This window comes from Nuphar pumila, chromosome 15 (genome assembly GCF_984573655.1).
Source record: "Nuphar pumila chromosome 15, dmNupPumi1.hap1.1, whole genome shotgun sequence".
In the NCBI taxonomy this organism is placed as follows: Eukaryota; Viridiplantae; Streptophyta; class Magnoliopsida; order Nymphaeales; family Nymphaeaceae; genus Nuphar; species Nuphar pumila.
Window position 1 is genome coordinate 40,798,770 of NC_143263.1, and position 17,801 is coordinate 40,816,570.

The 17,801-nt window shown below is 37.0% G+C and overlaps 1 protein-coding gene across 1 annotated transcript in view; it reads right to left on the minus strand.

The window, feature by feature from the left end:
• Positions 1–17,801, minus strand: part of HCF101 (ATP binding protein) — a 138,096-nt gene that overhangs the window by 86,569 nt on the left and 33,726 nt on the right. The window contains exons 8-9 of the mRNA XM_089990039.1: positions 13,376–13,445; positions 13,148–13,243 (exon numbers count right to left, since the gene is read on the minus strand). Coding sequence (XP_089846165.1) covers positions 13,148–13,243; positions 13,376–13,445 — 166 coding nt within the window. The remainder of the gene's footprint in view (positions 1–13,147; positions 13,244–13,375; positions 13,446–17,801) is intronic.

Below are 17,801 nucleotides of genomic sequence, written 5' to 3' on the forward strand. Positions count from 1 at the left end.
CTCTTCTCTCCGCTTTCACATCTCCCTCGCTTGAAGATGTTATCACCAAGCTAAGTGGTGAAGAAACCCGTATGGGGATTGGCAAAAATAATTCTAGCATTCTTGTTGCTTCCTCTACTCAAGAAGATGGTGAAATGGCTAATGCCGTGTCAAGACCGGGAAACAACATGAAAACCTATAGACCTCATTTCAAGAATCAAGGTCAAGGAGGAAATGAACGATATGGCAAAAGAGACTATAGCAAAGTGACTTGCTACTATTGTAAAGAACCCGGACATATCAAACCTTTGTGTCCTAAATGGAAGAAATTGATTGCAACGGCTATGGCATCCCAAGTTGAAGAACGACCTTCTTCATCAAATGAGTCTCTTTCTCTTCAACAAATTGTAGAAGTACTCCAACCTCTTCTCAAGGGAGGCACTTCCGGAGCCGCTATGTCATCCTCTTCCCCCGGTAAGACATCTTGGCTTTTAGATTCCGGGGCATCCTTTCACATGACCCCTAGCTCTTGCTCTCTTTCAAATTTCTCTAAAAATTCTTTTCCATCTTTTGTCTCAACCGCGGACGGAACATCTCTTGAGATTAAAGGAGTAGGTAATTTTGAAAAACAAGACTTCTTTGTTCCAAAAATTCATTTTATCCCAAACCTTAACTTAAATCTTCTTTCCGTCTCCCAACTCTCGGACCATGGTTGCGATATAAAATTTTCTTCTAATAAATGTTGGATACAGGATCGCCAGTCCGGGAGATTGATTGGGGAAGGCTCTAGAAGAGGAGACCTCTACTACATAGATTTTCTTCAAGTTCCTAAGAGTCAATTTTGCAACGTCGTCCAAAACAAAGACATTCATGTATGGCATAAGAGATTGGGTCATCCCAATATTGTTAAAATCTCTTATTTACCTTTTGTTAAACATCTCTGTAAAAGTGACTTTTTGTGTAATGAATGCATTCTTGGGAAAATGAAATGTTTGCCTTTTCCTCAAAGATCCATGTTCACGACAAAACCATTTGAAATTGTCCATTCCGATGTATGGGGACCGGCTTCGGTAATGTCTAAAGGAGGATTTTCATATTATGTGATCTTTGTAGATGACTACACTAGGTTTTGTTGGATTTATTTCCTTAAACATAAACATGAAGTTTTCTCAACCTTTAAAAGTTTTCACACAATGATTTCAAATCAATTCAATGGATGTTTAAAAATTTTTAGGTCTGACTCTGGAGGAGAATACCTTTTAAATGAATTTAAAAGTTATCTTGAAAACTTTGGTATTCTTCACCAAAAATCTTGTCCGAAAACCCCTCAACAAAATGGGTTAGCCGAACGAAAGCACAGGCACATCATTGAAACAACCAGGACTTTACTCATTTCTCAAAACATTCCAAAAAATCTCTGGGCTGAGGCAGCCCTTACTTCTGTCTATCTCATAAACAGACTCCCATCAAAGAATTTAAACAAAATTTCTCCCTTTAAAAACTGTACGATAAGGAACGTGATTATAGCAGGTTAAGGGTCTTTGGGTGTAAATGTTTTGTTCTTACTGATAAGAATGACAAACTTTCTCCTAAAGCCATTCTTTGTGCCTTTCTTGGCTATTCCGAAACCCAAAAGGGGTTTCGTTGTTATGATATCAAAAGTGATAAATTGTATGTTTCCAGAAATGTGAGTTTTTTGGAAAATGTTAGTGGGTTCGAACATAGTAACCCTCAAAATGAAAATATGGATTACTCCTTTTTATTTGATTTACTGAATAAAGATGATGATACTAGTGATAATGAGTCAGATCAAAGTAACCCAAATGAATTTGAAATCGAAGAAAACTCCTCCTTGCCTTCTTCGTCACATCAACATATTGACTTACCTAGAGACCCTATCACCTATACTCATAGAGATCAAAACAACTTTAGGAGTGCTCTTGACAGATATAGTAATACCAGTCCCAGTGGTTCACAGAATGAAATAATCCCTCGTAGAACCGAAAGAAGTAGAAGGCCTCCTTCTAGGTTCATCTCCTATGACTCTTTTTCACCAAGATATAGAGTCTGCCTTAGTGTCATTCACTCCTATATAGAACCTAGAAATTTTGAAGAAGCACGAAAGTGCCCTGAATGGATTAATGCAATGAACAGTGAACTTGAGGCTCTGAGAAGAGCCAAAACTTGGGAGTTTCAACATCTTCCTAAAGGTAAGAAAACAATAGGATGCAGATGGGTTTTTAAAGTAAAAACTAAAAGTGATGGATCCCTTGAAAGGTATAAAGCTCGCTTGGTTGCAAAAGGATATAGTCAAGAATATGGTATTGACTATGAAGAAACTTTTGCTCCTGTAGCCCGTATGGTCACTGTCCGATGCCTGATAACCGTTGCCTCTATCAACAAATGGAACATCTATCAAATGGATGTTAAAAATGCCTTTTAAATGGTGATTTAAGTAAAGAAGTTTATATGGATGCTCCTCCTGGAATGGAGGCTCCTAAGGGAAAGGTACTTCGTCTTCGAAAAGCTCTTTATGGACTAAAACAAGCCCCCAAGGCTTGGTATGATAGATTTAACTTTGTTATGATTGAGAATGGTTTTTCCTCTTGTTTTACTGACACTGCTCTATTTGTTAGAAAATCCAATACAGGGATTGTTATTTTACTTCTGTATGTTGATGACATGCTCATCACTGGGAGTGACTCTAACGGGGTTAAGAGTATAAAATCTATCTTAAAAGATAAATTTGAAATGTCTGACTTGGGTTTTCTAACTTATTTTTTGGGAATTGAAGTAGCATACTCTCTTAGAGGATATTTCTTATCTCAAACTAAGCTTGCATCTGAGATCATTGACAGGTCAGGTATTACGGATGAGAACTTTGCGAAACTCCTGCGGTAGTAGGAGCAAAGATGAAAATTGATGATGAGGTTCCACTTTTGGATCCTACACCCTACAGACAGCTTGTAGGATGTCTGATGTATCTGAGTATTACCAGACCAGATATATCCCATGCAGTCCATACTGCAAGTCAGTTTCAGCATGCGCCTATATCCGTTCACATGAGTGCCATCTTACGAGTCGTAAGATACATAAAGGGTACTCTAAACAAGGGAGTTTTTTTGTCATCTTCTTCCGATTTAAAATTAATCGCTTATACTGATTCTGATTGGGGAGGTGACCCAAATAACTGTCACTTCACCACTGGTTTTTATGTATTCTTAGGTGACTCACTGATTTCATGGAGATGCAAGAAGCAACAAAAGGTGTCACTCTCCTCAACAGAAGCTGAATATCGTGCCATGGCGACTACTACCATGGAGATTGTTTGGATTCATCAACTGCTTGAAGACATGGGAGTCACAATAGAATGGCCCACCAAGTTGTGTTGCGACAACAAGAGCGCAATTTACATTGCGAAAAGCCACACATTCCATGAGCGGACCAAACACATTGAAATGGACTGTCACTACGTTCGCGAAGCATATCTCCGAGGAGTCATTGATCTTCCTTATGTTACGTCCGAATATCAGTTGGCAGACTTCTTTACCAAAGCCTTGTGTGCTCCGCGGTTCAACTTCCTTCTTGGCAAACTATCAGTCATCCTGCCCTAAGTTTGAGGGGGGGTGTTAAATTATGTAATTCAATCTTGTAACTTCGTATATATATATTTTACATATATAAGGTAATACATATACATATATATAATATATGTATATGTATCTACCTATTATATATGTAAAATATATATAATTCTATCTTTAGTCTTAGGGGTAGTTTAGACATTTTTACACATATTCTTTTTCGAATATGTTTTGTAATTTCTTTTTCCCTTTTTTATTTTTCTTTTTTCATTTAATAAATGCCTTGTACCTACCTTGGGAGGGGCCCAACACACTAGTCGTTGGACCCCTCCAACGGTCACATTTGTGACCGTTGGAGGGGCTCCAACGACTATGTGGAGCCCCTTCCAAGGTCTCCTTTAGCCCTATAAATATGGGCACTCTCTCTTGTATTTAGCAGTGGTTGTTGGGATTTATTGCCCAACCATTTTAGTGTTTATAAAACTTATGAGTGCATTTGCACTTTTGTGATTTCGTATTTTGTGCTTTTGGTGCACAAGTGTTCCAAGTGTTCTTGGTGGGTGTATGTTTGCACATTTATATCGTTCCTTTGACTTTAGTATCTTGTTGAAGATACATTTACAGGATGAGATTGCGGCACCGGAGGTGGAAGGTGTAGAAGAATACATCTTATGAATTGTTGGAGAGTTTCAGTAAGATGTGCAATAGAGTCTTTTATATCTCATCTTTCTTGGAATCTTCACTTGAATTGTTTGGAGTCTCTCCAACGGAAGCCACCCTTTTCTTGAGCTTAGGGCAATCCGGCCGAATATGGCCCAGTTCATTACAATGGTGACATATAATTTTTCTTTCACCTCCATTATTATTTTTCAAAAAATGAGGTGGTTTATATGGCCTAACATTGTTTCCCGGTCTTGACACCGCACAAACTTCATCAATATCCTTTTTTAAGGCCAAGTGGGTTTCTTCTTGGCATAAATTGGCTAAAATTTCACTAAGAAGGGTAGAGGCCATATGAAGAAGGGACCCTCTTAGTTGTTCAAACTCGGGATGAAGCCCATGAATAAATTGGAAAAACCTTTCTCTTTCCATTTGCTTGTTAAATTATGTATATATAAATATATATCTATACATATACTTATATATATACATATGTATATATATATATATATAAGTATTACTTATATATATACATATGTATATATATATATAAGTATATATATACATATATGTATATATATATATATATACATATTATTAATTCCTTTGTTTTTCTTGTACCCCAAAAACCCGATAAGGGGTATTTTGGTAAATCACCATGTAATCTTTTTCTTTTTTTGTATTTTTCCTTTTCTTTCTTTTTACCTTTTCTTTTTCTTTTTTTCTTTTTTATTTCCCATATTGTAAAGACCACAAGGGGCCCCACTCATCTAGTCATTGGGGCTCCCAACGACTAGATGGGAGCCCCCTTGTGGTCCCTCCTCTTTAGCTTCCTCCTCTATAAATAGAGGAGGTTCTCCCTTATATTGTTACGGGTTTTTCACCCTCTTCTTTCTTTCTTCAATAATATCCAACTTATGACTTTTAGGTATTTTTCCCTTTAGTGGGTTTTGTATACACTTTTAGTGTTTGTGTTCTTGGTTCTTGGCATCACTCTTCTAAAAGAGTGGTTTGCTTTATTGGTGCTTCCGCCCTTTTTCATTACATTGCTCTAGCCTCATGCTGTTAAAATGTAAACTGCAATATATATATATATATATATTATTTAATATTATTATATTTTCTTTTATTATTTTCTTTTTCTATTTTTTTATTTTCTTTTTTAGCATCTAGTTCAATAGAAACTAGATATTTTGATCCAGTCAAGTTCCTGTTGGAACTTGACTGTGCAAGTAGCTGTTGGACTGTAGTCCAACAGCTACAATAAATGTTGTTGGACTATAGTCCAACAGCTATAATAATAAATGTTGTTGGACTGTAGTAGTCCAACAGCTATATTAAGAGACGTTGGAATCCAACGTCTCTTTTTGGAGAGCTCAAAATGAGCTCTCCTCTCTCTCCCATTGTTTTGTATATATAGGGGTGAACCCCTTCAATGTAAATTACCATGCTTCTTAAGCATTTTGTTCATGAATAAAGTATTATTTATTTTTCAAGTGTTCTTCCCTTTATACCCTTTCAAGGGTCATGCTTGTAGTGTCTCCAATAGACACTTGTTTGTGAGTTATTTGTGCATTTGTTGAAGACCACCATTTCATTACATGGTATCAGAGCTACGAAATCCTTAGATCTTGAAGTGCTTCCGCCTCGATTTCCGTGCCACATTTACAAAAGGTGTTTCATCACCTTGTTCTTGGCTCAAGAAGATTTGTTTGAAGAAAGGCGAACTTGTGCTACAAAAAAATTTGGTTTTGTATCCTCTCTTATTCCTTTGTCTACTCTTTTTCTTTTCTTTTTATTTTTCTCTCTCTCTCCTCCTATTTATTCCTCTCTTACCCTTGTAAAAGATGGATGACAATGATAAGATCACCATCATTCCTATGAAGCTAAATGATACTAACTATGTAATGTGGGCTTCGATTATGAAGCACCACATTTGGGGAAAAGGTTTATGGGGTATAGTGGATGGTTCCGATTTGGAACCTAAACTATCTCTTACCAAGAAAGAGGGTGATAAAGTGGTTCCTCTAACGGAAGAAGAGAAGAGTAAGGCGTTAGCCACTTATGAAAAGAAATGGAAAGAATGGAGGATAGGGCATGCAAAAATTATGTCATGGCTCATCAATAGCATAGACATTAAAAAATGCTCTAGTCTAGCTAAGTTTGAGCATGCCGATAAGGCTTGGGAATACCTCAAAAACATGTATTCCCTTAAAGATATTGCACATGTATGCAATTTACAAGATAAAGTTCGGACAATGACTCAAAAAGATAAAACTATTCGAGAATATTATAATGAGTTGTCCGAACTTTGGGAAGAGTTGGCTCTTCTTGAGCCCAAATGGCATTGTGCCGAAGACATCGAGCTTCGCCAAAAGCAACTCGATATGGAACATTTCTATCAATTTGTGAATGGTCTAAGGCCGGAGTTTGAATCCACCAAATCGGCCTTTTTACATCGTGGAAAAATTCCTTCTATTGTTGATACTATAGAAGAGCTCACTATGGAGGAAAATAGACTTAGAAAAAGTACTCCAAAAGTTGATGATGACTCCGTTTTAGCTGTATCTAGACCAGAGAATCATACTCGTACTTACAAGCCGCCTCATTTTGGAAGGCAAAACGGCGACTTTGATAAAAGAAAAGTTATTTGTCATCATTGTCATGAACCGGGGCACTATAGGCCTCAATGTCCAAAGTTAAAAAGAAGAGAAGAAAAAAGAGTTGCATCTGTTGAATCTGAGTCAAAAGATCAAGATGCACCTGTGTCTATGGCTCAACTGATGGAAATCCTTCAACCACTTCTCAAAGGGGTATCCTCCTCAACCGAAGCCTCAACTGGAGCGGCAGTTGCATCTTTCTCCGGTCCAGGTAACTTTCCTTGGCTTTTAGATTCTGGTGCTTCTTTTCATATGACCCCAAATGTTAATAGTCTATCCGAATGTCTTAAAAATGACTCAAGTGTGTCAAAGGTTTTTACAGCCGATGGCACATCTCTCGAAGTAAAAGGAATAGGATGTTTTGAAAATCTTCAAAAATCCAAAAGATTTTTTATCCCAGAAGTTAGATATATCCCTAAACTTAATTTGAATCTCTTATCTGTCTCGCAAATATCTGATTATGGATGTAATATCTCCTTCTCTTCTCATGGTTGTTGGGTACAGGATCGCCAGTCAGGGAAGCTGATTGGGGAAGGCCATAGAGAATGAGGACTTTATTACATGGACTTTTTGGAATTACCCAAGAATGCATTTTGTTATAATATTCAGAAATTAGAATTGGATTTATGGCACAAAAGGCTTGGCCATCCTCATATGTCTAAAATTCAATATTTTCCAAGTTTGGAAAAATTTTGTAATTCTGAAAATTTTTCTTGTAAAGACTGCATTCTTGGCAAAATGAAAAGGTTATCATTTCTTAGTAGAACTTTTGTTTCCTCACGACCACTTGAGTTAATACATTCGGATGTTTGGGGCCCCGCACCAGTTATTTCCAAAGGTGGTTATACATATTATGTCATTTTTGTTGATGACTTTTCTAGACATACTTGGATTTATTTTTTAAACATAAATCTGATGTCTTTGCTAACTTCCAAATATTTTATAAAATGGTTAAAAATAAGTTTCAAAATGATATTTCTGTTTTTCGCACTGATTCAGGGGGAGAATTTATGTCCAACGAATTCAAAGACTATCTCAATTTACATGGTATTACACATCAAAGATCATGTCCACACACTCCACAACAGAATGGCCTAGCCGAACGCAAACATCGGCACATTATGGAAACTACTAGGACATTGCTAATTGCAAATCAAGTTCCAAAAAGTTTTTGGGCTGAAGCGGTCCTAACTGCCACCTACCTCATTAATAGGATGCCATCTTCCTCATTAAAGAATACAACTCCAATAGAAAAGCTTGTTAATTTAACTCCAGATTATTCTAGATTAAGAGTCTTTGGATGCAAATGTTTTGTTTTCACCAACAGAAATGATAAACTCTCTCCTCATGCAATCCCATGTGCCTTTTTAGGATATGCTGATAATCAAAAAGGCTACAGGTGTTTCGATTTTCAAAATGACAAATTATATGTGTCAAGAAATGTATCTTTTTTGGAAAAAGAAAGCTTCTTTGAATTTGAAAAATCCAAGGATGTCACTGAATACTCATTTTTAATTGATCCAACTTCAAAATCCAATGAATGTGATGTTGGATGTGACCTTGACAATGATCAAAGTCCTATTGTTGTTGAAAATGATGATAATGAAGAGCAAATCCATAGGGATGTTAGTCTACAATATTCAAGACGTAGAGAGCAAAATCTTCCATGTGCATTACAAAAATACTCTGAAGTCCCACCTAGAAGAACGTCTAGAATCTCTAAACCTCCAGAAAAATTTGTGTCTTATGAATCTTTTTCACCCACGTATAGGGCCGCCATTACATTAATACAATCATATGTTGAACCATCATCCTATTCTCAAGCAAAAAATCATACAGAATGGATAGAAGCCATGAAAATAGAATTGGATGCACTAGAAAAGGCCAATACTTAGACGATACAAGATATTCCTCCGGGTAAGAAACCTATAGGTTGTAGGTGGGTATACAAAGTCAAAACCAAAAGTGATGGGACCCTGGAAAGATATAAGGCCCGTTTAGTAGCAAAAGGATATGCCCAAGAGTATGGCATCGATTATGAAGAAACATTTGCTCCTGTGGCCCGTATGACCACTGTTAGAACTTTAATAGCCTTGGCCTCCATTAGAACATGGCCTATCTTTCAATTAGATGTCAAAAATGCTTTCCTGAATGGGAATCTCGTTGAAGAAGTATACATGGAAGCCCCACCTGGTATTAGTATCCCTAAGGGTAAAGCTCTTCGTCTAGAAAAAGCTCTTTATGGTCTTAAACAGGCTCCAAAAGCCTGGTATGACCGATTTAGTCATGTTATGCTTGATATTGGTTTTCAACCTTGTTTAACTGACACTGCTTTGTTTGTTAAGAAATCTGATGCAGGCATCATTATTCTTCTTCTCTATGTGGACGATATGATCACCGGAGGCGACAAACAGGGAGTTGCGAATATCAAATCTCTTCTTAAAACTCACTTTGAAATGACTGACTTAGGTTTATCAAGATATTTTTTAGGCATTGAAGTTGCTTATTCCCCTCGGGGGTATTTGATATCTCAATCTAAATTTGCTCTTGATATCGTTTCCAGGTTTGGAATTACAGATGATAAGAAAGTAGACACTCCAGAAGTTGTCAATGTTAAAATGAAATTAATGATGGAGAACTTCTTGATGATCCTACTCCTTATAGACAACTTGTTGGAGCTCTTTCTTATCTTTCCATTACTAGGCCAGATATAACTCATGCGGTTCATACAGTCAGTCAGTTTCAGCATGCTCCCACCTCCGTGCACATGGGAGCGATTTTGCGTATTATTAGATACTTAAAATCCTCTCTTTCACGAGGACTCTTCTTGTCTGCTTCATCTTCATTAAATTTAATTACATATACTGATGCTGACTGGGGAGGTGATCCCAATAATAGACACTCAACTACTGGTTTTTGTGTGTTCCTAGGTGAAACCTTAATTTCGTGGAGGTGCAAGAAGCAGCAGAAAGTCTCTCTTTCCTCCACCGAAGCTGAATACAGAGCCATGGCAACCACCACTATGGAGGTTGTTTGGCTCAGACGATTGCTAGCAGATATGGGAGCTAAAGCAACGCAAGCTTCAAAGATGTGCTGTGACAACAAAAGTGCGATCTACATTGCAAGCAACCGGACATTCCATGAGCGCACTAAACACATTGAGATGGACTGTCACTATGTCAGAGAGGAATACTTACATGGAACCATTGATCTGCCATATGTTACATCAGAATATCAATTAGCAGACTTCTTCACCAAGCCTCTCGCTGCTCCCAGATTTCACTTCCTCTTAGACAAACTTTCGCTCATTGTACCGTAAGTTTGAAGGGGAGTGTTAAAATGTAAACTGCAATATATATATATATATATATTATTTAATATTATTATATTTTCTTTTATTATTTTCTTTTTCTATTTTTTTATTTTCTTTTTTAGCATCTAGTTCAATAGAAACTAGATATTTTGATCCAGTCAAGTTCCTGTTGGAACTTGACTGTGCAAGTAGCTGTTGGACTGTAGTCCAACAGCTACAATAAATGTTGTTGGACTATAGTCCAACAACTATAATAATAAATGTTGTTGGACTGTAGTAGTCCAACAGCTATATTAAGAGACGTTGGAATCCAACGTCGCTTTTTGGAGAGCTCAAAATGAGCTCTCCTCTCTCTCCCATTGTTTTGTATATATAGGGGTGAACCCCTTCAATGTAAATTACCATGCTTCTTAAACATTTTGTTCATGAATAAAGTATTATTTATTTTTCAAGTGTTCTTCCCTTTATACCCTTTCAAGGGTCATGCTTGTAGTGTCTCCAATAGACACTTGTTTGTGAGTTATTTGTGCATTTGTTGAAGACCACCATTTCATTACACATGCCAATAGCACTACCTTTCCATTATGGTTCGAGAAGGGCAAGTTCATCTCATAATGAAGATAGGGCACTATAATAGTCCTTAATACTCATGTCTCCTTGCTTAGTTTCTCTTACTTTTTCTTGTAAAAAAAAGTGCCTAGCAAGGTCACGTTGGGTGTAATACCTTTCATGAAAAATCAAACTTCATTGGCTTTCTTGAACTTTGCAAGATTGGCACATATCTTTAGCTCCATATTGTTCATGAACCATGCCAATATCTTGGCATGCTCGCTTTCCCAATGTTCTATTTTTGATTGATACTCTTGTATAGCTTTGGCCTTTTCTTCTTCATTTAAAGCCTTCTCTTCATTGCCTTCTTTCTTTGTAAGCTTCAATTGTGGTTCCAGAATGGTTCCACATACATAACCCCAAAGTTTTTTACCTTAGATAATGTTTTCCATGGTGGCTGCCCACATACGATAATTTGTCCCATTCAATTTGAATGAGAGATCTATTTTTGAATCTTTGTCCGCCATCCTTGAAGAAGATCGATGAAGAGCAAAAGATGAGTGATACCACTATCTTCAAATATGAGCAAGAGGAGAGCCAATGATGCTTTCACAACCAAGGCTTTGATACCATGTCACGAAATGCTAAAGAAAAGAGATAATGTCTCAAAGAGACTAGCAAATGCACCCACATACAAACAAATAGCCACTAATGGGCAAGATTACAACAAACCACAAAAGTGGTGAAGAGAGAGGAGCTAAAAAATATGTAGCTTTCACTTAAGAATAGCTTCAAAGAAGCTTAACCATATAAAGGGGGATAGCCCCTTATTTATACACAAGAGAGGGCCTTGGAGGGGCTCTCATATGTGGGCTCACTTACATGAGAAAAAGGAACAAGTAAAAAGAAAAGAAAAAAAGGAAAAAATAAAAATAAAAGAAGAAAAACATTATTTACAAGAATGCGTGAAAGTGTAAAAAGACTACATTACCCCTAGTGGGTATTTACAAGAATTTATATATATATATATATATATATATATATATATATATATATATCTGCCTACCTATACAGAGAGACATATATATATATATATATATATATATATATATGCCTACCTCCAGCCTACCAAGCCTTTGAAGGGTTCTTCCATGTTTTTCTTAAATCTGACCATACAGATGTGTTATACATGCTTGATTATATAGGAATCGACTCTTGGATCATCCAATTGAAACACGGAGGTAGGTTTTTATAAGTTTTAAAAATCGACGGTCTAAGATTTTATATATATATATATATATATATGAGTAGGTGGTAGCAGCCTACCAGGCCTTTGAAGGGTTCTTTCATGTTTTCCTTAAATCTGACCATACAGATGTGTTCTACATGCTTGATTTTATAGAAATCGACTCTTGGATCATCCAATTCCAATACAGAGGTAGGTTTTTATAAGGTTTAAAAATTGACGGTCTAAGATTTTCATAAATATTCAAGGCTTAAAAAGTCATTTTCATTTATCGCAAAAACATGATCTAAGTATTGTTTCCTAGTAAATTGACCATGTGAACACATCTGCATGGTCAGATTTGCGAAAAACAACCTAAAACACCCGTTTGCTTGCGGTAGGATGGCAGTAGGACAGGAAAGTGGTAGGCAGCTACCACTTTCCCATATATATATATATATATATATATATATATATATATATATATATATATATATATATATATATATATATATATATATATATATAGAGAGAGAGAGAGAGAGAGAGATTAGAAATTCCTGTGTTCTACTATATACCTGAACCCCTACCTATGCGACAGGCATGAATCAAACCATTGAAGTTCTTCCTCCATATATGAAAGTGGTAAGCCTCAACAGTGTCAAACAAATAGCACTTCTGCAAGCTAATAGCAAAGGCCAAGGGAGAAAATGGCAAGATATCAGCAATTTCTTCAATTTAGGTAAATGGAAATTTTCCATTATTTCTAGATGGCCTCACTTTAAATTTATTGCACCATTATTTCAAGTTTGCAGGGGACAGAATGCACTGGAAAACAAGTCCTTGAACTGGGAGCAATGATGTCAATTGTATCATTCATTGATTAGAGTGATAACAAGGGGCCAATTATCCCCAGATTGATTACCAAAAGAAGAGGGAGAGAGAGAGAGAGCACCAATTCAGTTAGCTGCAACACATCCAATGATTCAACTGACTCTGGTTTCACATTAACAAGAGGTTCTTAATTGTATAGGTGCACTATCAAAGCAAGATGGGACAGTCAGTCCCAAAAGTGGGAAACCATGATGTCTAGAGCTTGATGGAAAACAGCACTTTTCTAATAAGTACCACAGGAAAACTTCTAAGATGGTTTAGATTTTCAAACAGTTGATCATACCTTAAGCTTTGAAAACATACGAACTCCTTTAGCAACATCTATGAATGACAGCTTTTGCGGCGTTGTAACAATCACAGCTGCAGTCAAGGGAACAACCTGGGAATCAAATCACTAATGCTCATCCAAGTCAAGCTCTAAAAGATATAAGCAATGTCAGTCACTTATGAATTCCAAACAGAAGTACAGTTATCAGAAAAATCAGGGCAAGGGTAATCTAAAAACAATTACCTGGCATAATGTAAGATGTATATCACCAGTCCCAGGAGGCATGTCAATGACGAGGTAATCTAGCTCCCCCCTGCACACTTCAAGAGTCAGGATCAAGAATCAGAGGGCCAAGGCATTCATAAAAGGCAACAAAAGTTTCCTTTCCCATCAAAGGTTTCAGTTGATCTTAACATAAAATATATAACCATCCATTGCCAGCTAAGGCAGGTGAAACAAAACAAAGTTCATACATGTAAGAAAGAACCGACCACTGAATGATCTGACTTGAAGAGTAAGGCACTTGGAGAGCAGCTTAAATGGCACCTCACCTCATGATTGTTAGTTTAGCAAACCCAACATATGGCATTTGGGTTTGATTTATACCCTTATCATGAGAATTTTTCATCCTACATCTGTCATTTTATAATGCATTAGCCTTTTCCTGTTCTATAAAGAAGACAGATCTCCTATTAAGTTGCTTCATAGGGAAACCTGTCATAATACCATCGATACTCGTGTTGCTGCCATGCATCAAGTTGGATCTTTTATACACTGAACTTCATTGCAAGTGAAAAAATGCAGTCTCCTATGGGCCCATTATGGCAGAAACAAGGAGGCCAACATGGAAGTGTACCCCATTTCCAATGTTTTGGTCAGGGAGAGGATTAGGTTCAGACTGCTGCTTCAGAGCCCTATTGATATGTGAAGACAGAGCTCTCCACCATAAAAAATACTCTTAGTGAAAATTCCTATTCTTTCAGGTTCTCTCTTTTATTTTATTTTCCTGATCAATTTCCAGTCCCTTGCACGTATGTTTTCCACCTCATTGTTCCTGTGCAAAGTCATTTTCTGGTGCACTTCTCTCCAACTGTCCAGTTATCCTCAAGAAACATATTTACGTAATCAAAGAAACTCTACCTAAGTGTGTCCTTTGATGCAGCGAGGTATCGGCTTTCACGGGCACTTGAATGCTAAAAAAAAGAGCACGACTCCCATGTCGTGCGATGTGCAGAAAATAAATTGAATGACCACCAAAAACGATGGTATTGGTTTTTATTTCAGTGAAAACTTCAAGTGAACAATGGAATGAATCTTGACGAATGGGAATAAGTAATTGTTAAAATGTATCTCCTAAAGTCATTATTGTAAATATAAATATATATATTTATATACATAGAGATACATTTACATATAATATATTATATGTACATATATCTCTCTATATATAAATATATATATTTATATACCTTTTTTTATTTTCTTACCTGAAAAGGGTATTCTTGTAATTTCCTATCTTGCGCATATTCCAATTGGAATATGCTGTAATTTTCTTATTTACTTTTTGTAATTTTTTTTTTACTTTTTCTTTTTATTTTTTATTTTATTTAAAGTGCATTGGGGGTCCCCCAATAGAGTCGTTGGGGGCTCCCCAACGACTCCTTTGGGAGCCCCCCCCCCCCCCTTTGCACCTTTTGGCACTTGTATAAATAAGGGTGTTCCCCCTTTATAATGTTTAAGCTTGAGAGTCTCAAGCATTTGTTCTTTTTATCAAATACATGCATTATTGCATGTTTGCTACTTTTACGCTTTTTGCGTATTTTGTTCAAGTGTTGTGAGAGTGTTTTCATACACTTCTTTTATAAAGTATTTATGCTTGTATGCGTATTGTCTCTTCATAGACAATTTCACATGGTATCAGAGTTTGGTTGGTGATAGAGGATTGTGGGATTCTCTTCTTTTCAAGTGCCTCGAAAAGTGTGCCTTCAGATCTTTGGAGGTTGAAGTGGTGGATCTTGCTTCTCAAATATTTTAGAAGAATCTTGCGCAAGCTAGCATTTGGAATATTGTGGTGGTACGCCATTTGTCCCTTTCTCTCTACTTCATAATGGGCGAAAAAGAGTCTCACTTTACTCTTGGCTTCAAATTGAATGGGTTCAATTATCATATTTGGGCTGGAAACATGGAGACTCACATAAAAGGGAAGGGGCTATGGGGTTATGTGCAAGGCACAATTCCGGAACCGGAACCCAAAATAACCGTGGTAAACGAAAGTGAAATCAAGATTCTTGAAGGAGAAGAAAGGGTTAGAGCTCTTGAAGAGTACTCTAAGAAGCACGATGAGTGGGAAATGAAGAATTTCAAGATTCTTTCTTGGTTCTTTTCATCCGTTGAAACTAAGATTAATGTCAACATTATTAAGTTCAAAAAGGCATCAGAAGCTTGGCATTATCTTGAGAAAATGTATACATCAAGGGACCTATCTCATAAGTATTATCTTCAAAAGAAGGTTCTCTCTCTTACTCAAGGTAAAATGATTGTTAGGGAATATTTTGCCGACCTTTCCTCCATTTGGGATGAGTTGCCATGCTTGAACCAAAATGGAGTGGATAAGCAATTGAACTCCGTCACAAGCAACTTGAAGAAGATCGGTTCTTCAATTTTTTGAATGGGCTAAGGCCCGAATTTGAGCAAATAAGGTCTTCTCTTCTATCATCTTTTACTTCTCCCTCTCTTGAAGATGTAATCACCAAATTAAGTGGTGAGGAGACTCGTATGAGTTTATGTAAACAAGGATCAAGTGTTCTTGTGGTTCCTTATAATCATGAAGAAAGTAATGAGGTCAATGCCGTATCAAGACCCGGGAACAATGTAAAAACCTATTGTCTGTAATGAAATATGCGGAAAAGTAAAGAGTGCTCTAAGCACTTACAACACCCACTAATGAACAAACAACAAGGGCTAATACCCAAACCCAAAGGAGACAACACAACATAAAAATATAAATGCCTCTTATTGAAAGAGAGAGAACTCTCAAGAGTGAAAAATACAAGAGGGGTTCACCCCTATTTATACACAAAAGGAGGAGGGGAGGAGTGGCCATATGGCCTTAAAAGAAGAGCCACCTAGGGGCTCCCATGGAGTCGTTGGGAGCCCCCAACGGTCACAAATGTGACCGTTGGGGGCCCCATCGACTCCATGGTGGGGCCCCTATTAGGTGGACAAAAAACCAAAAAAATAAAAGATAAAAAATAAAAAAAGAAATATACAAAAAGAAAGAAAAGAAACAAGTACCCCTATCGGGTACTTGTGAAATGACTAAAATACCCCTATCGGGTATTTTAGATTATACAAATATATATGTATATAAATATATACATATATATGAATTACATATATTTTAACACCCTCCCTCAAGCTTTACGAGGATATAACCGAAAGCTTGTTAAGGAGAAACAAAAATCGAGGAGCTGCAAGAGCCTTAGTGAAGAAGTCCGCCAACTGGTACTCTGATGTGACGTAAGGTAGTGCTATGGTTCCTCTTAGGTATTCATCACGAACGTAATGACAGTCCATCTCAATATGCTTAGTACGCTCATGGAAGGTGTGATTGCTTGCAATATAGATTGCGCTTTTGTTGTCGCAACACAGCTTCGAAGGAGTAGAGATGACAATGCCCATATCACTGAGGAGGCTTCTTAGCCATACAAGTTCCATGGTTGTAGTGGCCATAGCACGATATTCTGCTTCCGTCGAGGACAAGGATACTTTGTGTTGCTTCTTGCATCTCCAAGAAATCATAGAGTCACCTAAGAAAACACAAAATCCGGTAGTTGAGACTCGGTCATTGGGATTTCCTCCCCAATCTGCATCAGTATAAGCAATTAAATCAAGGGACGAGGCAGAGGAAAGAAAAACTCCCTTAGTTATGGTATTTTTGATATATCTGACGATCCTTAAGACTGCACTCATGTGCACAGTTGTAGGTGCATGTTGAAATTGACTGACAGAGTGAACGGCATGAGCAATGTCTGGCCGTGTGATGGATAAGTAGGTTAAAGACCCAACAAGTTGCCGGTAGGGAGTAGGATCCTCGAGAGGTGTTCTATCTTCCAACCTTAATTTTGCATTGATGACTTCTGGGGTTTTTGTCTTCTTATCGTCGGAAATACCAGATTTGGAACAGATGTCAGCAGCAAGTTTCATCTGAGAGAGAATGTACCCTCGAGGAGAGTACGCCACTTCAATTCCTAAAAAATATCTTAAGAATCCAAGGTCAGACATATCAAAATTTTCTTTCAAAACCTTTTTAATATCATTAATGCCTTTCTCATCACTTCCTGTGATGATCATATCATCAACATAAAGTAGTAAAATAACTACTGAAGACCCTGCACTTTTCACAAACAAAGCAGTGTCAGTATAACATGAACGAAAATTCAAACTTGTCATTACATTACTAAATCTATCATGCCAAGCCTTTGGGGCTTGTTTTAAACCATATAATGCCTTTTTAAGTTTAAGAATTTTATTTTTACCAATACATACTCCTGGTGGGGGATCCATGTAAACTTCTTCATTCAATTCGCCATTTAGAAATGCATTCTTAACATCAAGTTGATAGATAGGCCATTTTTTCACTGACGCAATAGCAATAAGAGTCCTAACA